Source organism: Leopardus geoffroyi, chromosome A2, assembly GCF_018350155.1.
Source record: "Leopardus geoffroyi isolate Oge1 chromosome A2, O.geoffroyi_Oge1_pat1.0, whole genome shotgun sequence".
Taxonomy (NCBI): Eukaryota; Metazoa; Chordata; class Mammalia; order Carnivora; family Felidae; genus Leopardus; species Leopardus geoffroyi.
This window is the reverse complement of record NC_059331.1, coordinates 71,213,640-71,238,060: the sequence shown is the minus strand read 5'-3', so window position 1 is coordinate 71,238,060 and position 24,421 is coordinate 71,213,640. Positions and strand designations below refer to the sequence as shown.

Here is a 24,421-nt window from a genome sequence, read left to right as displayed (position 1 = left end):
TTGTTAAGCATTTAGGTAAGGATATTTATTATTGTACACTTTAGAATGGAGTTACTGGATCAAAGATACAGAAGTTTTGAGGACCTGAGACAGTTAGGGGGGCTGGATTCTTGCTTACATAGGCCTTTTAAAAGGAGTGCCTATTCCTAGATTGATCCTCAAGCTTAGCCTGTCCATAAATTCTGTTCTGTTAGTATCGGGAATGATTGGTTCTTAGGAATTGTATAGAAGTGAACTAAACTAGTGTATAATGGAAATTAGAAGCACAGCATGGAGGTATGGAAGTCATTAGCGCTGTTTGCCAAGTAATTCTCCACCTCCAGACACACTATAGGATTGTCTCCTGCTGAGACATGAGTCTAGTCCTGATGAGGAGTGGGGTTTGCAAGAGAATACTTATTTGCTGGAGGAAGACACTCCAGAGTTCTCTTTTCTCCACTGTAGCTGGCAACTTTTGAGGGGATGTCTGCTCCATCACCCTGGCTTCTTGAATAACTAATGAGCAGAGGCCTCTGCCAGCCCTCAGTGGCAGAGTGAGCTAGGAACAAAACTTTACCATCAAAAGTCACTGAAACTCGGAATTTGGTTGTTAATGCAGCACACCGTAACCCATCATCACCGTACAAAGGAGATTTTAACATTAGCACGCTTAACGTATTTAATCTCTGTAATTAGAAATCAACTAAAGTTAAAAGATTCCTATTAGAAATGAATCACAATAAAAAGAAATAATTATATATTTCAGCTGTTACACAGCCCTTGCTTAAGAGTACTGTGATGTTCAGTATCATTAACACTCTCTTCCCCAGATAGTCTGAGCTGGGCAATGCCAACATGTACCTCCCTCTCCTTTCCTACACTTTATTTTTATTTTTATGTTTTTACTTGTCAAGCTTTATTTTAATTCCAGTGTGATTAATATACCGTATTATATTAGTTTCCAGTGTACAAGATAGTGATTCAACAATTCCATAGATCACCCTGTACTCATCAGGACAAGTGCACTCCTTATCTCCATCACCTATTTCACCCATCCCCCCACCCACCTCCCTTCTGGTAACCATCAGTTTGTTCTCTACAGTGCAGAGTCTGTTTCGTGGTTTGTCTCTCTCTTTCTCTCTCTTTTTTCCCCTTTGCTCATTTGTTTTGTTTCTTAAATGCCACATATGAGTGAAATCACATGGTATTTGTCTTTCTAGGACTTACTTCATGTAACATTACTTTCTCTAGCTCCATCCACATTGTTGTAAATGGCAAGGATTTCATTCATTTTTATGGCTGAATAATATCCCATTATTCCACGAATGAATATATATATATATATATATATATATATATATATATATGCCACATCTTCTTTATCCATTCATCTAGCAATGGACACATGGACTGCTTCCATAATTTGGCTATTGTAAATGATGAAGCAATAAACATAGGGGTCATATATCCTTTTGAATTAGTTTTTTTTTTTAATTTAAGTTCTATTTTTAATTTTTTGAGGAACATCCATGCTGTTTTCTACAGTGGCTTCACCAGTTTACATTCCCACCAGTAGTATACAAGGGTTCCTTTTTCTCCAAATCCTCATCAACATTTGTTGTTTCTTGTGTTGTTAATTTTAGAAATTCTGATAGGTGTGAGGTGATATCTCATTAAGTTTTGATTTGCATTTCCCTGATGATGAGTAGTGTTGAGCATCTTTTCATGTGTCTGGATGTCTTCTTTGGAGAAATGCCTGCTCATATTTTCTGCCCATTTTTAAACTGGATAATTTGTTTTTGGGGTGTTGAATTTTAAAAGTTCTTTATGTATTTTGGATGCTAACCCTTTATCGGATGTGTCATTGGCAAATATCTTCTTCCATTCCATAGGCTGCCTTTTAGTTTTATTGACTATTTCCTTTACTGTACAGCAGCTTTTTATTTTGATGTAGTCTCAATAGTTTATTTTTGCTTTTATTTCCCTTGCCTCGGGAGATATATCTAGAAAAATTTTGCTATACCTGATGTCAGAGAAATTACTGCCTATGCTCTATTCTAGGATTTTTGTGGTTTTAGTTCTCACATTTAGGTCTTTTATCCATTTGTGAATTCATTTTTGTGTATGGTGTAAGAAAATGGTCCAGTTTGATTCTTTTGCATGTTTCTGTCCAGTTTTCACAATATCTTTTGTTGAAGAGACTATCTTTTTCCCACTGCATATTCTTTCCTCCTTTGTCAAGATTAATTGACCATATAATTGTGGGTTTATTTCTGGGTTTTCTATTCTGCTCCATTGATCTATATGTCTATTTTTGTGCCAGTACCATGTTGTTTTGATTATTAAAGCTTTGTAGTATGACATGAAGTCTGGAGGTAGTTTTTCTCCAGTTTTGCTTTCCTAAGATTGCTTTCACTATTCAAGGTCTTTTGTGATTCAATACAAATTTTAGGATTGTTTGTTCCAGTTCTGTGAAAAATGCTAGTATTTTGATAGGCATTGCATTAACTCTGTAGCTTGCTTTGGGTAATAGAGACATTTTAACAATATTTGTTATTCTAACCCATGAGCATGGAATGTCTTTCCATTTCTTTGTGCCTTCTTCAATTTCTTTCATCAATGTTTTACAGTTTTTAGACTTTCACCTCTTTGGCTAAGTCTTTTCCTAGGTATTTTATTATTTTTGTTATAATTGTAAATGGGATTGTTTTCTTAACTTCTCTTTCTACTGCTTCATTATTAGTGTATAGAAATGTAACAGGTTTATGTACATTGATTTTGTATCCTGTGACTTTACTGAATTCATTTATCAGTTCTAGCAGTGTTTTGGTGGAATCTTTCGGTTTTTCTATATAGAATGCCATGTCATCTGGAGATAGTGAAAATTTTACCTCTTCCTTACCAACATGGATGCCTTTTATTTCTTTTTGTTGTGTGATTGTTGTGGCTAGAACTGACAGTACTATGTTAAATAATGGTGGTAAGAGTAGACATCTTTGTCTTGATCCTGACCTTAGGGGAAAAGCTGTCAGTTGTTCTCCACTGAGTATGATGTTCACTGTGGGTTTTCATATAAAGCCTTTATTACGTTGAGGTATGTTCCCTGTAAACTTACTTTGTTGAGGGCTTGTATCATGAATGGATGTACTTTGTCAAATGCTTTTTCTGCATCTATTGAAATGATCATATGGTTTTTTATCCTTTCTTTTACTGATGTGAAGTATCATGCTGATTGCTTTGTGAATATTGAACCACCTTTGCATCCCAGGAATAAATCCCACTTGATTGTCCTGAATGATTTTTTTAATGTATTGTGGAATTCAGTTTGCTAGTATATTCTTGAGGATTTTTGCTCTATGTTCATCAGGAATATTGGCCTGTACTTCTGTTTATTTGTTATATCTTTATCTGGTTTTGGTATTAGGGTAATGCTGACCTCATAGAATAAATTTGGAAGTTTTCCTTCCTCTTCTATTTTTTAGAATAGTTTGAGAATAATTGATATCAACTCTTCTTTAAATGTTTGATAGAATTCCCTTATGAAGCCATCTGGTCCTGGACTTTTCTTTGTCGGGAGTTTTTGATTAGTGATTCAATTTCCTTGAATTGGTCTGTTTAAATTTTCTGTTTCTTCCTGCTCCAGTTTTGGTAGGTTATATGTTTCTAGGAATTTATCCATTTCTTCTAGGTTGTCCAATTTGTTGGAATAAAATTTTCATAATATTCTCTTATAATTGTTTATATGATGTTAGGTGTTATTTCTCCTCTCTCATTTGTGATTTTGTTTATTTGAGTTCTCTCTGTCTCTCTCTATCTCTCTGTCTCTGTCTCTGTCTCTCTCTCTCTTTCTCTCTCTCTCATGAGTTTAGCTAGAGGTTTATCAATTTTATTGGTTTTTTTTCCAAAAAAACAACTCCTGGTTTCATCGGTCTGTTCTATTGGGTTTTTTTTTTTTTAGTATCTATATTATTTCTTTCTGCTCTAGTCTTTATTGTTTCCTTCCTTCTGCTGGGTTTGGGTTCTGTTTGTTCTTCTTTTTCTGGCTCCTTTAGGTATAAAGTTAGGTTGTTTATTCCTTTTCTATACTCTCATTGCTGGCCATGTCAACTCCTGATAGTCACAATCTTCTTTAATTGTTTTTGCCTTTATTTTAAAAGTCATAAGGCATGCTACTTTAAAAATGAACAATTTAGAATCAAATGAAAAAGGTCTGCATTCTGTCCTCCCTACTAGCCTACCTTCTTGGGTTGAGTTTGGAGTAAACCCATCCAGGCATTTTCTTTGCAGTTCCAAGTACAAATGAAATCCCACTCTTCATATTCTTAACATCTTGCTTTTTTACTTTGTTTTTCAATTATCTATTCATGTTGGTGCATATTTACGTGTTTCTTTTGAACGAGAGCAGAGTTGTCAATTTCAAAGATTTAGTATCCTTAATTTAAACTGGTTTCCTGTTGATAGACATTTTTGGCCTTTCCAGTCTTTTGCTACTATTAATGCTCCAGTGAACATCCTTATAAAATGTATAATTTGCACACTTGTGCAAATTAATTTAGAGGGAAAATTCCAGAATTAGAATTCTGACTTGCAGGGAATTTGCAGCTTAAACGTCAATAAATATTGTCGATTCCCGTCCCAAAGTTTGAATCAATTGAATGGGATTGTACATCAATACAGTGTGAGAGTTCTCTTTCCACTCTCAAGAATGCAAGGTACTATCAAATATTTTAAATCTCTGCCATTATAATCATTAAAAAAGGGTATTTTGTTACGGTTTAAAGTGTATTTCCTTAATAATAGGTGAGTTTGTGCTTGTTCTTTCTTTAAATATGTTAATACCTTTAGTATAGTGAGGCTTAAGTGGCCTCTTTCTCCTTAAGGTGAGTTGTTTTTATTATTTGAATCTCAGAGAATAGCCTTATTTTTAAGCATTGAAGAAGTACCTCAATATTACTGTTATTCATTTACTGAATAAATAGGGCTCACAGCATTTCTAAGACCTTGATATATATATTGCCACTGGGATGTTTTATAATGACTTCATCCAAGGCAGATGGGCTGGGAATTGGCCAGCCCTTGCACCTCTCAGTTAATTGATGTGACATATAATTTCATTGCAGCAATTCAGCTTTGTGTCCTTGCCCACTGATGTACTGGAAATTGAGGTGAAAGACAAGTTTGCTAAGAGCCGCCCCATCATCAAGCGCTTCTTGGGAAAGCTGTCGATGCCCGTTCAAAGACTCCTGGAGAGACACGCCATAGGGTAAACCTGTGACTGAGACCTCACTATCACTAAGGCTTCAGTGAGCAGATGAAGGGAGGCCTGCAAGCTGCAATAATATAGTCTCATGGTGGTATTGAATCTCTTTGGCTTCTCCCATTAATTCTGTTGCTCGAGCCACAACATTCAGTTAAACAAACCCTTACCTTTCCCCTTTTCTGTACCACTGGTTACTTACACAAGAGAGCAGAAAATCCTAAGACAATATTGAAAGAAGCCCTTAATGGGGCATTTTTCTAGACAGGTAGAAATTAAAAATTTGTTTTACCATGAAGAATATTATTTCTGCTTGTGGGATTTAATCATTTGAGATGTTTGTATTACAAGATCAAATGCTAGGTTACTAGAGTAGAGAGACTTAGAAAATGCTAGATAGTATGTATGAAATTTTAAAAGCATGAATTGTCATGGGCAACTGCAATTATGTTACTCACAGAATTCATTTGTATATAAGAATGTTTCTGTATCTTTTACATTCATCTCCACTCATGATTCTCATTAAAGTGAACTCTTACCAGGTCAAATATTTATATATAATATGTGTTTCCTTAGTTAACAGCTACTCTATTTGAAAACACTGGGTATGGCTCTCTAGCCATAAATGTATGCTATGCTATACAATATAATCCTTAGAAGGATATCAAAGGAATGAGGAGAATTTACAGAATTTCCAAGTGTCTTCAATTAAAGCTTTTTGGATTTTCAGGACTTTGGAATCACTAATGATTATCATGGAGACACTTAATTAGAACCACGTGTACAGCTGTATGCATATAGACATGCCATTAACTCTCAAGCCAAAGGTAGAGACATTTATGGAGCTACAACCATGTGTCAAACACAGGGTTTGCACTTTCCATTTATGGAAATCCTCACAGGATTAAACAAGCAAACAAATGTACATAAAGAATGCAAAGCAGTCCCTGGTACATAGAGACTAAACTGCTCTAAACTGTTCATTTTTTTTTAATAGAATATAACATGATTTTTAAAATAAAGGCAACTCAGAAGGCTCCCTCAATTCCTTTGCCTGTAACACCCCAGCCCTTCAATGGCTCTCTGCTTGCCCTGAAGTCCTATAAACAGACCAGGGTGGAGTTTCAAGGTCTATATATGGGGCCGTGATGTTGGTGTAGTTGGACACCAGCCTACAAGTCTTGCTTCGGTCCATCCTGCAGCAGACCACCTTCTGAAGCACTCCACAGCTCCTCACATGGAGGAGGTTACTCCAGTAACCATGATGGCATATTTTGTTAGACATTGCATATATGTACCGCAAGATATGTATCTGTTGCTGGCGATGTCCATTATTAAGGGCATATTTGGGAAATATCAGCCTGCACAGGAAAAGCAAGCAAAGATACCCATCTTTTTTGTTGTTATTGTTGTCTTTTGGGGGGCTTCTTTTGGCTTAGAACACAGGTTGGCAGGTAACTTTCTGTTAAGGGCCAGGTAGTAAATATTTTAGGTTTTGTGGACCATATAGTCTCTGACTACTCACCTCTGCCATTGTAGCATGAAAGCAGCCCCAGATGATAAGTAAACTAATAAGCATGGCTGCATTCCAATAAAGCTTTTATTTGGGGAACTGAAATTGGAATTTCATACAATTTTCATGTGTCACAAAATATTCTTCTTTTGCTTTTTTTCCCAACCATTTTAAAATGTAAAAAACTCATGGCTTTATAAAAATAGGTGGTGGGCCAAATTTGGCCCCTGGACTGTAGTTTGCTGACTTCTGCTTTACAATATCCGAGAGGGATTTCCTTGAAGTTTTACATTGTTGTTGAGCAGATGTAATTTCCCATCTTTACCTTAAGACCATTTCCTATGTACCTGAGTGGATCATCACCTCCTATTAGCAGGGCCTCCCTGGGCTTGCCTACTTCACCCACTGGCATAGAAACCATGCTGTAGAATCTTTAAGGAGAGGTATTGACCAGATCTGTAATGGTGCTTATTTCCTTCTAGGGATAGGGTGGTCAGCTATACACTTGGCCGCAGGCTTCCAACAGATCATGTGAGTGGACAGCTGCAATTCCGATTTGAGATCACTTCTTCCATCCACCCAGGTATTTTTGGCATGAATTCATGTCTTGTCCTAGCAGAGGGTCAGTGTGTTCCTTTCTCTAAAATACAATAACCGTGGTTCTCTCCAGACATGTCCTAGGTTTTGTGGTTCTCTCTCTTCTCCATTTGAGGCCCAGAAGCCAGTGATCTGTTCTGGAAACCAGATTGCTGTCCCCTTGATTGAGAGGCTCCTCTTCATTCTGGTGACCCAAAGGTAGAGGGTTAGACAGTGGAGTGGGAATTGACAATGAGGCCAACGTGGGTATGGAGCCATGTCTGATTTATCATTTTACTTCCAGCACCCACATAGGAGGTGCTCAATAGATACTTAATCATTACATACATGAATGAATGAATGGATGAGAAAATGAATGAATGTGATACATGTCATATTATTGAAAAACTATTATTATCCAATGGATTTATCACAATGAAAAAAATAAGTTGGACAGAAAATTTCAGAATCATCCAGTGTCCAGTTTTTCAAGCCAAAACACATTTCCAAATAAGAATGATGAGTTGCCTCCTAATTCCACTTTAGCTCTTCTCCTGAACTCCCATACTAAGTGTAGATCATGCTGAGAATTAGCCAGTCCTTCTGGGCCACATTTACGAGTTGCTGTTAAAGCTAATGAGGCTTTGAAAACTCGGGGTCTGGAGTTTATCACTGCCCGCTCATTAAAGTCTTGTTGTACTTGTCTATGCCCAATATATAATGCAGATTGGAAGAAAACATGCTGACTGTTTGGTCCTTTCACTCAGCCTTTTCTTCATCCTGAGAATAAAATTGACTCTTCCCTCACTGTAGCAAAAAAAGAGGGCCTATGGCTCACCAAGAGAGATCATTCCTCTTGAATGAGTCAATTGCACTAGTGCTTTTGAAATGGGAAGTTCACACTGGGCTGGGGATCCAATAGATAAAGCACCTGGGAGGAAGGAGAACTAAACAGTGATTGCTGCTCCTTAAATGGTTGCTTGATGTGGAGACTTGTTTATTTTCCATTGCAATAACCTCCAAATATTGGAGGCCTCCGGGTCTGAGCTACCGAAGGACTGTGGTTGCTCCCATCAAACTAGCCATTTTCTTCTCTGTAGTTGCTAAAAACCCAGCTTTCCCATTCTGCCACCTGGTGGACCCAGCCAGAGGAAACACTCTGAACAAGTATTAACCTTACTGCCATGCGCAAGACCCTCTAACCACCCCCCCACCCCCCAACACGGCTTCTCCGCAGTCTTCCGCCAAGCCAACATTGTTGAGCACCCGCTATGTGCCGGGAACTGGGTAGTTCTAGGCTTTGGATATTTTAACCAAAACTATGAATTCCCTGGAAACAGAATTCTGAAATATATCATGACAGCAAATTGTCATTAACAGAAGAAGTCCTTACAGATGTTTTTAGCAGAGCTTTGGCCTATGAGAAACCTTCATCCACCCTACATCCAATATCCTCACGCAGAAATCCCTTAGGATGGCTTACATGGCCGGCAGAGTACACTAATACACTAAACCCACAATGCGCTCTTCTGGAAGAAATGACATTTTCTTCTCGCCCGCAGATGATGAGGAGATGTCCCTCAGCGCCGAGCCTGAGTCCGCGGACATTCAGGACAGCCCCATGAACAGCCTGTTGGCCAGCAGCCGCGGGGAGCCTCCCGGCGAGGCACCGGAGCTCCCCAGGGTCTCCAAGCCCGAGCCGCCGAGCCAGGGCAGCGCCGGGGACGCTGCCGGGAACGGGAGCCTGGAGCTGGCCGAACCGGTTGAGGAAGCGGCAGGTACCAACGAGGCAGGAGACGACGGCGCGGGCTCTGTGGGACCTGACGGGGCTGGGGAGCTTCTGGGCCCGGGGCGTGAGGACGCCGAGCCCGCCCTGAGTGCGGAAGAACTGGCGGAGCGGCTGGAGCTGGGTGGGGAGGTGCCCCCACCGGGGCTGCTGGAGGACAGCGAAGGCCCGGGCGGCACCGGGGAGCCCGAGGCAGAGGAAGAGGCCACAGAGAGCCGGGCGGGGGGAGAGGAGGAGAAGGAGCAGGCGGAGGAGGAGGAGGGCGACGTGTCCGCCCTGGGGCAGGGGGAGGACAGGCTGCAGCTGCGGGCCTCGGTGAAGAGGAAAAGCAGGCCGTGCTCCTTGCCGGTGTCCGAGCTGGAGACGGTGATCGCGTCCGCCTGCGGAGACCCCGAGACCCCGCGGACACACTACATCCGCATCCACACCCTGCTGCACAGCATGCCCTCCGCCCAGGGCGGCGGCGCCGCGAGCGACGACGGCGCGGAGGAGGAGGCCACCCTCCAGGACGCGTCGGAGAAGGACGGGCTCAGCGAGGTGGACACGCTAGCTGCCGCGCCGCCTCCCCTCGAAGAGGATGGGGAGGAACTCGAGGGGGCTACTCCAGGCACGGCGACCCCCGGCCACTCCGGCCTGACCAACGGCCTGGGCCCGGACGGCGACACGCTCCCCAGCACAGGGAGTGAGAGCGACTCGAGTCCCCGGCAGGGCGGGGACCACAGCTGCGAGGGCTGTGACACGTCCTGCTGCAGCCCCTCCTGCTACAGCTCCTCGTGCTACAGCACGTCCTGCTACAGCAGCTCCTGCTACAGCGCCTCCTGCTATAGCCCCTCCTGTTACAACGGCAGCAGGTTCGCCAGCCACACCCGCTTCTCCTCCGTGGACAGCGCCAAGATCTCTGAGAGCACCGTCTTCTCGTCGCAAGACGATGAGGAGGAGGAGAACAGTGCATTCGAATCTGTGCCCGACTCGGTACAGAGCCCGGAGCTGGACCCGGAGTCGGCAAATGGCGCCGGGCCGTGGCACGACGAGCTGGCCGCCCCCGCCGCCAGCGTGGCAAGAACCGTGGAAGGTCTGGAATCCCCCGTGGCAGGGCCAAGCAATCGGAGAGAAGGTTAGACCTCAAACCTGATCAGAGTGAGAATAGGACCAGCAGGGGGACACAGGTCTCACCAACATGGTTTAAAAACAAGTGAGAGGATCAGTCTCCAGTGGGGTTGCTGGGGCAATGTACGCCTGTCCTGTACATGTATGTGTGCATGTGTATATGTGTATGTAAGTATTCGTGACTGTGAAGAGCAGACATCCACCACCTCCCAGGTAGACACCAAGAATCACAACTAGCACACTCATGTGAGTGTGCACTTGTATGTGTGCATCTCTGTTTTAACTAATCGTTAGAACTGGTTAGTGTACATGTTACCTTTCTAGTTTTGACAGTGACCAGAGCACCAACAGGAGTATCTCATGATATAAGCAGAAAATATTCATCAACATTCAGTGGATAATGTATAAATACCTGCTCACTTCCCAAAACATACTGAAGATTAGCAATAAATGTTAATATAAATTGAAAGAACATTGATTTTACCTCTGCTTTAGAATTTAACTTAGCCTGTGTACATATGGATATGTATAGCTTACATATATTTGTCATTATTTCTGTCTGCTCAGTTCTCGTTATTGTTGGTTTTGTTTTTTTGTTTTGTTTTTGTTTTGTTTTTTTACTATTATTCAATCCAAAAACAAAAACAGTTCACCCATTTCTCTCACCCCCACTCCCCCCAGCAACCATCAATCTCTTCCCTGTTCTCTTGAAAAACTACAAGACAGTAATGAAAGAAATTGATGAAGACACAAATAAATGGAAAGGTATTCCATACCGATGGATTGGATGAATCGATATTGTTAAAATGTCCATGCTACCCAAAGCAGTATTATTGCAAGATTGCAAGATTCCATGCAATCCCTATCAAAATTCTGATGGCATGTTTCACGAAAATAGAACAAACAACCCTATAATTTATATGGAACCATGAAAGACCCCCAATAGCCAAAGCAATCTTGAGAAAGAAGAACAAAGCTGGAGGCATCATACTCCCTGATTTCAAACTACATTACAAAGCTATCGTAATTAATTACGGTTTTGTTTTTTGTTGTTTTTTGTTAGTTTTGTTTTGTTTTGGCTATTTTGGCTAATGGAAGGAAAAATAACAGGAATTCGTAAATTGCTTTGTTTCAAGTGGGATTCTAACCTAAAAGCTGCCACCTTCAGGTTTAAAATGTATTCAGTATTTTAACTCAAGATGTTTCTTTTTAGTCATGCCTGTGGAATCGTATGTAAAATTAACTCACATTTCTTTATCCAGAATTGGGAACCATTTTCCAGTCAAGTGACAGTGACATGGGGGAAATAATTCAAAGGGCACAAAATAATATTAAATAATTCAGTTGTTTTAAGAGCAAAAAATATAGATTCTGCTATTTTTCTGTTCTACTGCTTATATTAGCTTCCAAACAAAGGTGGTGGTATTGTCTCTAGATTGTAAGCTCATCAAGGGCCAGAACTATATTTTCTTTATGTTTCATTCTTGGCACCTACACAAATTCCTGACACCTATAAATTTTTATAGGAACCAAAGTGAGCACAAAAATTCATCCTGAGTATTTAGCAATGCCCAATTCTACATTTCAGAAAGTGGTACATGGGCTAAGGAGAAGTGCGAGGAGACTGGAAAAGAAAGAGAAACACAGAGAGGAAACCATAGTGGCATAGAATAGGAAAAGGCACAATTGAAAACGGGACAGACAATTCCTTTCTTTAATGTGGATGTTTCGAGTCCCTTTGTTCTGGGCCAGATGCTATGTGCTGAGCACAGGGAGATGGATCAGTGTCAGAACGTGTGAAAGGTGCTCAGTAATTATTAACAATTAAAAATAAGTATAGTATAAGGAGATTTGGGGATACACACATAAACGGGGCAACTAGGAGCTGGCAGGGATATTTTAGTCCAGAGGTCGGCAAACTTTTTTTATAAAGAGCCAGACAATAAATATTTCAGGCTTTGTAGATCAAGAGATAAAATTAAGCAACTCTTCTCACCAAAGGCTACTCTTTTTTTTTTTTTTTTTTTTTTTAACAGTTTTACCTAGCTCAGAGCCATATAAAAACAAGGCCAGATTCGTAGTTTGTCAGCCTGCTGCAGCCTATGGTATATATTTTGACTGCTGTGTTGGGAGACAACCTACATATGATTAGTTGAAAATTGGCTCAGTAAACAATTGTCTTCATATATAAAGGCATTATGAAAACAAAAACAAAACAAAACAAACAAAACAAAACACTGCCCATGCCTTTGAGGGACTAACAGCCCAATGGGGGAAAACTCCTCTTTAACAGAAAGGACAGGAAAGCATTTCAGAGACCTAGTGGAAGTCTTTGCAGGGAAGTTTTCTAAAGACATTTCTGAATTCCTGAATTCTGCAGACTATAAACTCAGAAGAGGTTAAGAAGCACCTATAGGCTTCACTCAGGTGGTTGCAAGGGGCAATCCGAAGATTCCTGAGACTGTCAATCTCACGAAGGCTGGGCATATGTTGGCGCGTGACTTCACAGCCCATCTTCTCCCCTGTCAGCAGTGAGCCCCTGAGCTACCTGTGTCAGTGATGTGGCTCTGTCCCTCACTGGCACATGCTCTGAGAAAGCAGGGCTTCACCACAACCCACCCGATATTTGCACAAGAATCTTCTTCCACAAGAATCACTGGTGCCCCTTTACTGTGACTTCTAAGATTGCAAATTCTTTCAGTTAACTTAGCAAAGGTAGACTTACCATACCCATGCCCGCAAAACTGCATCTGCAGCAATTTTGGGAAGATGTGTTCTGTATCTATTTTTTGCTTTTTTTTCCCCTCTGTGAAAACCTCCTTTTTAACCTCAACATAAAATACTTTTTTAAAAAACTGTCCGCAGATCGAATGAAAAGAGCAATATAAAGTTGTGATTTGAGCTCGGGCCCTGGAGTCAGGCCTCCTGGGTTTAATTCAGCCCCGCCACTTTCTGACTGTGATACCCAAGCCGAGTTACCTGAGTGCTCTATGCCCTTGTCTGAAATGGGTGCAGAGGTAGAATCTATTTCAAAGGGTTGTGGGAAGGATTAAATGAGATAATACATATGAAGCGCTTGACTCTCGTTGAGTGAGGGTTCTTGCAAGCAGATAAGCAGTGAGGCTAACTTTTTAAGTGGAGTATGTTTCCTTCTCAGGGATTCTAGCAGCTCTGAACACTTGCTTTGTGTTTGAGGCAAGGGTGAGTGTGTGGAGCCGTGGCCTCTGCAGAACAGAATCGCTTGCTTCTTTCGTGCGCTCCATCCATTCAGTAGGCTGAGCTGCGCCCGTCACATCATTGCATTTGCTTGGGTTTCACGAGCAGGCGGGGTCAGCTCCATTAACCCCAGCGAGCGGCAATATTATGTTTCCACTAGCTTGGAGGAGTAATTAACCTGATTGGTTGAATTAATTACAAGAGGTAAGTCTGTTGTTCTTTTTAAGAAACCAAATTGAAAATGCAGCAGTTGGTGACATAACAACTGTGCCATTGCTTTTTAGTTTCTGACACGAAACACCTACAACGACAAACATGAGTGTGAGATCCACTAAAAACAGAACCCCTATCTGAAGCAGGAGTCAGTTCATAGGAGTTGTGCACTGAGACTCCACCCCAGGATTTGAGTCACATACCAAAGTTTGCACAAGAAAACATGCTATATACTTAACATTTAAAAGGATCCGTTGTTCCTGAATACATCTCTGTTTTTGCTTTACAGTTAGCTCTAGGAATCAAACTGCTAAATTCAACCTGCCTAACTTCCTTCCTAATTAATTTCATCAGTTTTATGGATCCAGAATGAGAAGAAATTACCATCCTTTCCATGTATGGACATTCTAGGAAGTCTTGAAATGTGAGATCCCATAAAGATCTTAACCACCGTTTTTCAGTTTCTACCCTTTTTGACTCAAGGGATAATGGAACACGTGATATTTCCATCAGCCATGGAGGGCAGAGGAAGGAGAAGGCCTGACCTTTGTCCTCTGGCTAATAGGGGCTATTTTGAGAGAGCCATGAGCGTGTGAGCTGGAGGGATACCAGTCTGAATGGGGGCTGTCTCGTGGCCCTTCTAGCTCTCCAAAGGTCAAGAGCAATTGCCTCTGATAATATGCCCCAAACAGCTGGTGAGTTGGCCTGCCTTCCACATAGCCACTCTCATGCAGTATTACCAGGACCTGAGGACGTCATGAGATAGGAACATCATTTTAGGACATTGCTCAGTCTATTATAAGTGTGAATGACAATAATATCGGCTATGTCTATAATAATCGAGGCATGCATTCTGTGGATATGTCTACTTCTAAAATCTCTCCATGTCCGTCTTTCTTCCTTCTATCCCACTTCTGTGTTTCAAGTTTTCCTGTCTCAGTCTTCCTGCCTCTTATCTACTTCCTTCGTCTCTTGTCCTTTTCTCTTTCCAGAGCACCCTGACTTGTCTGGTTTTTCCTCAAGATAATCTGGAACAATCACAAGATTCCATACCTGCTTGGCTCCCCACCCCAGCCCCTACACTCCCATACTACAGGAATATGCCTTCTTGGCCCACCAGTTTCTCAGCCCCATCTTGGAAAGGCATCATCTAAGAATCTCATTCCAAAAACAAAACCTGAAAAACAGCATCTTAGCAGCCCTGTGATGAAACCGATCCAGATAAGGACCTATGGTTTTACACTGGCTCACCGAGTTTTATGGGACCTTGCAAATGCCACACTTCCCTCAGACAGGCCTGTTTCTTTAGCTGGGCTAGAGTCAGGCTCTGCTCATTTTCTTTTGTGTCCCTGTCTGATGCCACCTTCCCTTCAAAGAAAAGTCGGGTGGTTATAGAATCAGACCCTGATCCCCACATATTGGTCTGTGTGGTACAGATCATAGTCATAAAGTGTTTATTTTCTTTGGGGTTTGAAACAAAAAAGTGCCCTCTACTCCCTCTCTCATGAATTACTGTGAATGTAGCAAACTGACATAAAAAACAGATTGCCCATCCTGGGATTTTTTTTTCTTGTACTAGTTTGTTTTACGGTCATGCGTTTTTGATGGAGTTGCTGCAGCAATGAGTGAATCTGAATGTCTTGACTATCTTGTCCGTAGGTGAATGTCCTATACTCCATAATTCCCAGCCAGTAAGCCAGCTTCCTTCCTTGAGGCCTGAACATCATCACTACCCAACAATCGATGAGCCTCTTCCACCAAGTAAGCTTTAGTTTTTAAAATCTATGTCTTAATTCTTCCTATCAAGTCTAAACAGGTCAGTATGAACTTGTATGTACACATCCAAACTCTTCCCCAACTCCATACTTCACACTGTGATCAAAAATCAGTATGGCACCTACTACTATAAAAATGGGGCATTTTTGACTAATGATTTCAGTATGTGGTCTTGAAGAGATAACCCAGTATTTTCAGTGCCCCCTCACCTTCTGAAACAGAGAGTATTTCTTTACAAGACTTGACTAGTCCTTGCAAACTGTACCTGATCTTTAAGTCCTAAATTCTACTATTTCATATTTAAAAGTTCACAGGTCAAAATAGAATAATTCTGTTGTTCTCCATTGGGCCTATTGTGCCACAGGCACCTCCATATAATAAAACATTCCACCCAGCAGAATGAAAGAACTTGCGTTTTCCTTACTATTAACTTCCATCAATAGGAGACAGTCTCAAATTTCTTCTGTAGTTCTTAGGGGTTTCCAGAAAAAAATATATACGTATTATCTTTAGGGATGGTATTCCACATCATTTTCTGGTAACTGCAAAACTGCAAAACTAAGAAAAAATGCCTATTCCCTGATGCATCGATTCTTGACAATGTGATATATTTTGCATTTGCACCATTCTTGTCCTATTCAGTTGTAATTTATCACTGACAAAGCAATAAATACCTTGAATATGTAAACATTTAAAAGAACACTGTATTTGTTTTGGGGGGGGGGTCAAGGCAAACATTATGTTCTTTAACTTTTGATAACTGATTTCTTTATTTATACATTGATTTATGGATAGTCCACAAAAGACTAGTAAAATTTCAGTGTCTATACTTTCTACTTAGCACTTATGTAAAAATATCTATAACATGTTCTCTCCAGTGAAGGAACACTTTCCCCACAATAAATAACCTATCAATGCATGTATGCATGAATTGACTTCCAATCCATGCAAGAGTAATAACTAGTTATGTACACAAACCTTGTAAATAATTGAATGTAAGTATATTTCAGAGAATTGCTTTATACAAGCTGCTTTCAATAATGAAAACAAGTTCACATATTTCAATTCTCTGTTCATGCAACCCTGAAAAATATTACAGAAGCTGATAGTGAAGCCTTACAACAGAATTTTCTAGGTAATCTCATATGGTACATGGATGACTTCATTACTGATATTCATTCAACAAATATTCATTAAATGCTCACTCTGTGTGAAGTACTATCTTAGGCAAACAAAACAGACCAAAGATCCCTGCCCTCATGGATCTTATAGTCTAGCCTGACAGAGACCTATGAATAATAAGAAGAGTGAATGAGGCAATAGTATAACATGTTAGATGGTAATAAGTGCTATGGCAGAGCATGAGCAGAGCATGCTAAGGGGAATTTGGAGTATATGGTGGTGGCTGGTTTGCCATTTTAAATAGGTGGTCAGGTAGGCTTCATTGAGAGGCAACATTTGAAGCTAGCCTTAGAGGAGGTAAGAGGGTTATCCTTGGGGAGGAAGAGCTTTCTGAGAAAAGAGAACTGCCTTCCTGGTAGGTTTGGGGAACAGCATGGAGACAGTGTGTCTGGAATGGATTTAGGAAGGAAGAAAGCAGTGGCTGATAAGGTCAGGGAGATATCAGGGACCGGATCACAGAGGGCCTTGTAGATCACTTAAAAGCTTCGGCTTTTACTCTGAATAAAAGGGGAACATTGTAGATGTAGAGAAAAGGAATGACATTCTCTGACTTAGGTTTCTATGGTTGCTCTGTTGGCATTAAATTTTGAAGAGGAAGGACAGAAGCATGAGACCCAACATAAGGTTATCACTGTGGCCCAGGTGAGAGGCAGTGGTGGCTTAGGCCCAGGTGGGAGCAGTGGAGGTGGTGAGGACTGGTCAAGTTCTAGACATATGTTTTGTAGGTAGATTTGTTGACAGATGTGATGTGATGTGTGAGATAAAGATAGGAATCAAGAATGACCTCAAAAATGTTAACCTAGAAGGATGGAGTTGCCCTCAACTGACATGGGAAGGGAAGGCTGATGATAGAGCATGTTTGGGTGGGAACGATCTGAAGTGTGGTTTTGATCAAGTTATACTGGAGATGTTATCCAGGTAGTGATGTCAAGAAGGCAATTGGATATGTGGCTGAAGTTCAAGGGAAAGGCCTAGACTACAAACATGGTATTGCATTTGTTAAAGTAAAAAGAAAAAAAAAGGAGGGAGGAACAGTTTCACAGTCTTTTGTTAGTATAATAACTAAAAATGATACATTATTAGGCTCTACATTGTTCCTAGACTTCTTGGAAAAGATATACTTCTGTATCTTATAGGTCTCTCAGTCACAAATGAATGACCCTAACTTGCCCCACCATCATGAAGGTAATCACTGGCAGAATTCTATTTGCACAATACAGTCCTAAATCCATCAGGACATGCTGAGGCCTGAAATTCTGTCTTTCTTTACACAATATGTGAAAGTAAATTCTTTACAAAGCAATCCAGAAAATACACTTATAATCTATAAGTGCGCTTAGCTATTACTTTCTGAATATTTGTAAGAACTTAGCACTATGCATTTACAATTAGCACTATTTGTTGTTTAATATATTGACAGGATGGCCTGTCCACCTGGCTTGCCATCCTTTTCCACGGGAGATTTGGAAATATGGAAACTTGTACAGTGAAACTGTTATTACCACTGCACTATTCTCTAATGTTTTCCCTAGCAAATTTCTGAGACTTGAGCCATGTCTTTGAAGGAATCCTTCCTTTACTGTAGGAACCTGGAGGGCGGAGGCATTAGTTTCTCAGCAGTGTGTCCAGGGGACCTGGCATGGTGTCACTCCTAGAGAGTGTTGGGAGGAGTGTGTTTAATTGAACTAGAGACCACAATACTCTTCAAAGATTAATGTTCATTCTTTGTTGGAAGACAGTCATGTTGAATTCAAGAAAAAAAGTGTCCAATTGCTACTAATTTGGGAATCACTGAAATTCCAACATTAACTACCTAGTAGTTACACATATGCGCAATTTCATCAGTGAGCTAATTAACATTTACAACTAACAGTTGAGCTGGATTATATAGTAAGCAATTTCAATCAACACCTCCTAGAATATAGTTATACAATCTGACTGCATTTTCCTTCAGTTTGTCTTAGATAAGGTAAATTTGGTGTTTTCTGGTATTTTGGTTTTCATTGGGCATTATTTGACAATTCCTCAGGTAAATGTCAGACATAAGCCACAATCTTCACAAACAGATGTACCATGCACATATAATACCAAAATTAAACCAAATACATTGATTTTTTTTCCTTAAGAAAATTGAGAGTTGCTATGTCATTACCTGAATAATCATTTTTCAATAGAATTGTTAATATCTGACCTACTCCCAAAAGCTATTGCTTTTTTCACTCAAAAAGCTGAATAGTTTCCCTCCATTTGCAGCCATTTTTGCTTTTTCTTCTTTAATCAAATGCATTTTTCAGCATAACTTTATCATGAAGCTGTTATTTCCAGCACGTTTTCACATGTGGACTCCAAAAGCTTTGCCCATTGCTGTACAGCAGACATTGCTCTTGTGTGTGAAGCTCAGATATGTATGTATTATTTCCAGCTCTCCCAGTTTCGAGGACTTTTCCACCCACCCACACACCTCCCCATATGTATTATGTAGTGTATCATCCATGCTTCTACCTTTTAGTCTGTTGGTTTTGAAATCTGAGAAGTAAAGGAATTTATCTTAGTCTTGGGCTCCCTCTGCTGTTTGCCATGGTTATTTATCAACAAAGAGGTATTTAAGCGCTTGATGTGTGTTAATAGTCGTTATTGGTTTTGTTTTGTTTTGTTTTGTCAAGAGATATTTGGCAGCCACAGGTGGGTTGAATATACACTGTGAACCTACAACTTGTCAAAAGGATGGTTTGAAGGGATCAAATCCGTCCATTCTTCCTCTCAAGAGGAATGGCAATCAATCAAGGTTGCTAAGTATTGAATAGAGGTCCTCTGAAGTTTCAGGTACAGTATCTTAGAACTGTAGTTAAAGGTGGTTTGAACATGAGGGCCATCATTCCCTCACCCACTAGTTGCTGTCCCTCAGATTTAGCAAAAAAAGGATTCTCCAGCATCAGACTGTGCACTCTCAGTGCAGGATGCTTCCAGTCTTCCAGCTGTAAGTTGAGTAGCCAACAAGATTGACATGATGGAAATTGTTAAAGGAAGAAATAAAGTAAATATCAGCCTTTCTCTTTAGAAAATGTTAGACTTTTTAACACAGGTCATATTTGAGGAAACAGTTACTGTTTAAAATGGCCCAGCAGAGAGGCTGAGTCCAGTAGGCTCTCTTTTGGAATGCCAATTCAGTACCAGTACCTCAGAAGTCAGGGCAGGTGCTGTCAGCAGTGTCTGGCCTTCAGCCAGTAACCAATAGGGAGTTCTACCCACAGAAGACACGGAAGTGGTATCTGTTTCACATGAATCAATAGTTTGTCCTTGATTTTTATTTTTGCCTTTTTATTACACACTAGACTGGGAAGCTCGCATTGACAGCCACGGGCGGGTCTTTTATGTGGACCACGTGAACCGCACGACCACCTGGCAGCGGCCGACAGCAGCAGCCACCCCCGACGGGATGCGGAGATCAGGGTCCATCCAGCAGATGGAGCAACTCAACAGGCGGTTGGTGATCAGCATGCAGTGAGCCCCTGTGAAGCACTGGGAAAGGAGAGTGGCAGCCAGAGAAGCCCCCTCTTACACTTTTCTGCTCAGATTGTATGAGGAGACTGGGAAGTAATTATGTATCTTAAGAAAACCATTTACAGTAGGTACTTGGGAGGCTAGACTCAGAATTTGGTGGCAGGAGCCAAGCTAAAGTCTGAATGTCATTTAAGCATAGACAATCCTCTGAACTTCTTGATGGCACATACTTGAAACGAGGTGTTCTTAAACCAACAGCCCCCAGAACCCCCGCCCCCTGCCCAGTATTTTCTGAGGGTGCCCCTATTCCATGAACCCTCCAGAAATTGTATGCAAAATTATATATGGATGCACGTTTTTCTGTCCGACTGGTCCATATGAGACTCTCAAAAGGGTCCAGAACTCAAACAGCTGAAAACATGCCAAGGATGGTTCCATAGAATATTAAAAGCTGCCTGGAGACAAAAAAAAAAAACCCTGTTATAAATCACTGTATTCATGTTTGCCCTGGTCTCCTAATTGCTATATACTCAGAAATAGTAATTCCTAAAAAGCTTTCATCTTAGAAAAAGAAATCTTTAAAAACAGTTTTTGAGAATTGTTTTGTCTAAAAGCTAGACCCTTACTTAACTTGTAAAGATGCCATTTTGTTTTTAACCTGTAAATGAGACCCAACATAACACTTCTCTCATGCTGTAAGCTAGCATGAGCATCGTATGACCTCTTGCTTCAGGCCAAGACTGCAGCTTTGGGATACTTTTAGTAGCCAGGAATGCAAACTTCACCTGTCTCCACATGCCATCTCATGAGTACGAAATATAGGAATGGTTGGGAGGAATTATAAAGAATAAGGAACCCCATGGGCTTGAGGGACACATCTCTTGATAGCAGATTTCCTTTGGAAATTAACTGTATCAGCCAGAAAAATAAAGTGGACAATTTAGTCCTATGAAAAAATACATGGAGACAAAAAATTTGAACTTCTAGTTACTGTTGTACACAGAGCAGCATGATTTGGTAAAAATCATCAGGATTCTTTAATTGCTTGAGCATTGGGAAGACATTCACTTTCCACTTTTTCTCCATCAGTAGCCGAGCGTTTAAAGTCAAAATGAGAATCAGGAAGGATTTTCATTGGCAGTGCATTTCTCTACAGTCATTCCCACAGGAAGAAAACACATTACAAGAGGAACTTGTGATAACCCAGTTTTACTAGATATGAATGCACCAAAACTCCATGGGAGAGTCCTTTCATGATGATTGCAACCAAACTCCTGTAAATAAAAATGTAGAGGTCACAGCAAGCTCATTTTACGTAGAGCCCGGGTTGACATTCCATAGGCAGAAATAGTCTCTAGGTCTGTCTTGCCAGAACAGAGAGGCTGAAATTGGGAGAGCATCACCAGGCTATATCTATGAGAGGTGCAGTTTGAGCACTAGAAGAAAATAATAAATCAAAGCGAAGTAAGCACCTTGACCTCTGACATAAAAATCCATGAAAGTTCATCATGTTCTTGTTCTATAATATAAAAATTAGTCCAAGTCCATCCTGAATCAGGCCTCTAGAGAAGTTCTGAAGGCTTTAATGTGTGAATTCCTGTGCCCTCCATGGAGCCCAACACTCTGGGAGAGGCAGCCAGACTTTGCGGAACAGGAAGTTGTGTTTTGCTGCATCCATCTGGACAGATAAAAAGAAAAAGAATTTAAAGATTTGAGAAAGTACTTATTTCTTGTGAAAAAGCCTACTTAGAGAAGGAAAGGTCAGATGACCTTGAGATAAGTATTCAGGCTCTTCAGCACTTATCTTAAGCTATCACTTTCAAGCATGTACGGTTTTTTAGTGATTTGGCATGATAACAGCAGCCACAGAAAGTATACTGCCAGTCTTTTCCCCATCACGGATGTGATCAGTCACGGGGGTCAGTTTTTGATAACCTGCAGTTGGTTATCGGGAGGAGTTTACAACCATCACTGTCTCACAGCAAAACGGAAATATTGTCAGTGTTGCAAGAAGATGTAGGGGAGGAAAACTTCCTAAGGAAGGAAACTTCTAGGTTCTTGACATAAGATTAACATGAGAAAAGCAAACTTAATTTCTTATGGATGGGAGCTCCTAGAAATATGAGACTCAAAGAAGTGACCAAAGCAGACAGCTTTTATGTCTTTTAGAGAAAGAAACATTTGGGGTGGGGCAGGGGGTGAAGAATTGACAAGACAAAAAAGTTTCAGCTTGGGGTAATAAATTAGTGAAGAGTAACAAGGTTTGTTTACACAGTCTTCCCCACCCTGATTCCCTATCCCTGGTGATAAGGATGACTTCCAGCCTCCAGGTACAGGAAGGGTGCCCTTCACAAGGCGAATTCATTTCCTGCTTTCAGGAGAACAGAGAAGGGTCAGAATGTCCTTCTGCACTGGCTGGTTTTTAAGTAACTTTAATTCAAAATAATCAATATGCCAAAATGGCATACTTTAAGGTGGTCTGCCCTGGACCCCATCAAAGGGGTTTCCCTGGACTCCTGACAGCATGATTGTGAAAGTCAGGTGTGTTTGTGCAAGGAGACACACACTGAGAAATGCAGAGTGCACAAAGCAGCCTATGGTGACCACACTCAAACTTGGCCATTCCCCAAACTTAGCCCACCCTTCCTAGCCTTTATAGCTTTGCCACATGCTCCTACTGCACAGACGTCCCTCACTGTCTGCCTTCCACCTGGTATCCGTCTCCATTCTGCAAAGGCTCAATGAGAACATCGTGTGGTCCCGGAAATCTTCCCAGAACCCTCCAAACAGAGCCCGTGGTCACCTCTACTACAACCCTATGACTGATCGTGCCTGCCTCGAGCACGGTCTTTACCTTCCATCTTATTCTTCTCTGTATCCCTGCCAGTGCCTGGGATGGTGCCAGAGTTTAACAGGACTCAGTGTAAGACAGTTTCTCTAGTTAATTCTTACACTTTCAGAATATCCTGAATTAATTAAATTTACCTTCACAGATATTTATTGAGCAAACAGAAGATAGAAGTATATATTCGCATTTTAAATAATACACTTAAGGTTGGTTTTTTAGTTATTTGGATGAAGTTTTTCTATTATTGAGAAATGGAATTTTTAAATAGGAAAAAAAACCGATGTATACATAACTCTTCCACCCCAAGGTTGACCTTTGAAAAAAATCTTACCTCTCTTTAATCTCCGTGTACATGCGCAGGGCTTGCATAGTTGTGATGATAAAATATAGTTAGCTTTATATTCACATTTCACTTGCCACACTATAAGCATTTTCCTATTGCTACATAGCCTTAAGAGTATCATTTAGATGGTTGTGTAGTATTCCAATGAATGGATGTACTTTAGTTAATTTGCCATTTTATTGGATGTTTTCCTCGCTGCTTTTTATCACTATTTTGGATGAGGCTAAAGGTCCTGTTAAATATTAGTATTGTCTTATGTAGAATGTTTCCTGGGGGTTATAGTCCCAAAAGAGCAGGCCAAGGGGGATCACTGTGGTTTTGGTATTTGATATCAATGCCTAAATGTTTTTTAAAGTGTTTCCGCGGTTTCAGTATGCCAGCAACAATAGCTTTACTTCGTCTTGTCTGTTGGTATGTTTTTGTTGACTTAAGAGGTGCTCCTGGTATTTGGTTCTTCTTTAGTTTCACTTCTTACAGGGAGGGTCAACTTTTGTTTCCTTAAGCTTTTCTTTTACCAAGTGTAGCTCCTCCCTTGAGAGTTGTATGTTCTTGGGCTTCGTTTGGGTTTTGTTTGCTTTGGCTTGGTTTTGGAAGGTTTTTTCCTTGTTTGGTTTTGTGTATGCCTGTGAGGGGAGGGCTGTTCATTTATAAATTAGATATTCCAGTTGTCTTTCTTACCAATTTCCATAAACTCTTTGTATAAAATTTGGCCTTTTGCTGAAAAAAAAAAAAAAAGTCAGTGATGACACTGAAGGATGGTTCTTGATGAAATGTAAGAGAACCTGCTTTCTGACTCCCTCTCTCATCTTTAAAGCAGAGCAAGCCTCTAAGGCTGCCATCCTGCCCTTGCTGAGTGATCCCTCCACAAACTGCTGAGTGACCTTCTTCCCCAAAACTTCCCCTATACTTCAGCAAAGATCAGGGTGGTACCTGAAATTTGAGGCAGTAAGGCACAAGACAACCAAGGTCCAACTGAGGACACAGCAGGTTGTGAAATTACTGACATCTTCATCATCAAATGAGATCATATTTATTCATTAAAATTCTCTTCTGTGGTCACTGCTCTTTGGGAAGGAAATGTGAGGCTACAACTTTGTTTGTCTAAGCTCTGTTCTGAGTATCTA

General features: G+C 40.8%; 1 protein-coding gene across 6 annotated transcripts in view; it reads left to right on the top strand.

The window, feature by feature from the left end:
* Positions 1-24,421, top strand: part of HECW1 (HECT, C2 and WW domain containing E3 ubiquitin protein ligase 1) — a 422,849-nt gene that overhangs the window by 303,608 nt on the left and 94,820 nt on the right. For 5 of the 6 annotated variants that reach the window (XM_045494336.1, XM_045494331.1, XM_045494332.1 and 2 more), the window contains 5 exons: positions 5,100-5,242; positions 7,232-7,332; positions 8,888-10,225; positions 15,307-15,408; positions 19,938-20,088. In XM_045494336.1, the coding sequence (XP_045350292.1) occupies positions 5,100-5,242; positions 7,232-7,332; positions 8,888-10,225; positions 15,307-15,408; positions 19,938-20,088 (1,835 nt within the window). The remainder of the gene's footprint in view (positions 1-5,099; positions 5,243-7,231; positions 7,333-8,887; positions 10,226-15,306; positions 15,409-19,937; positions 20,089-24,421) is intronic. The other variant, XM_045494334.1, reaches the window with a different exon arrangement.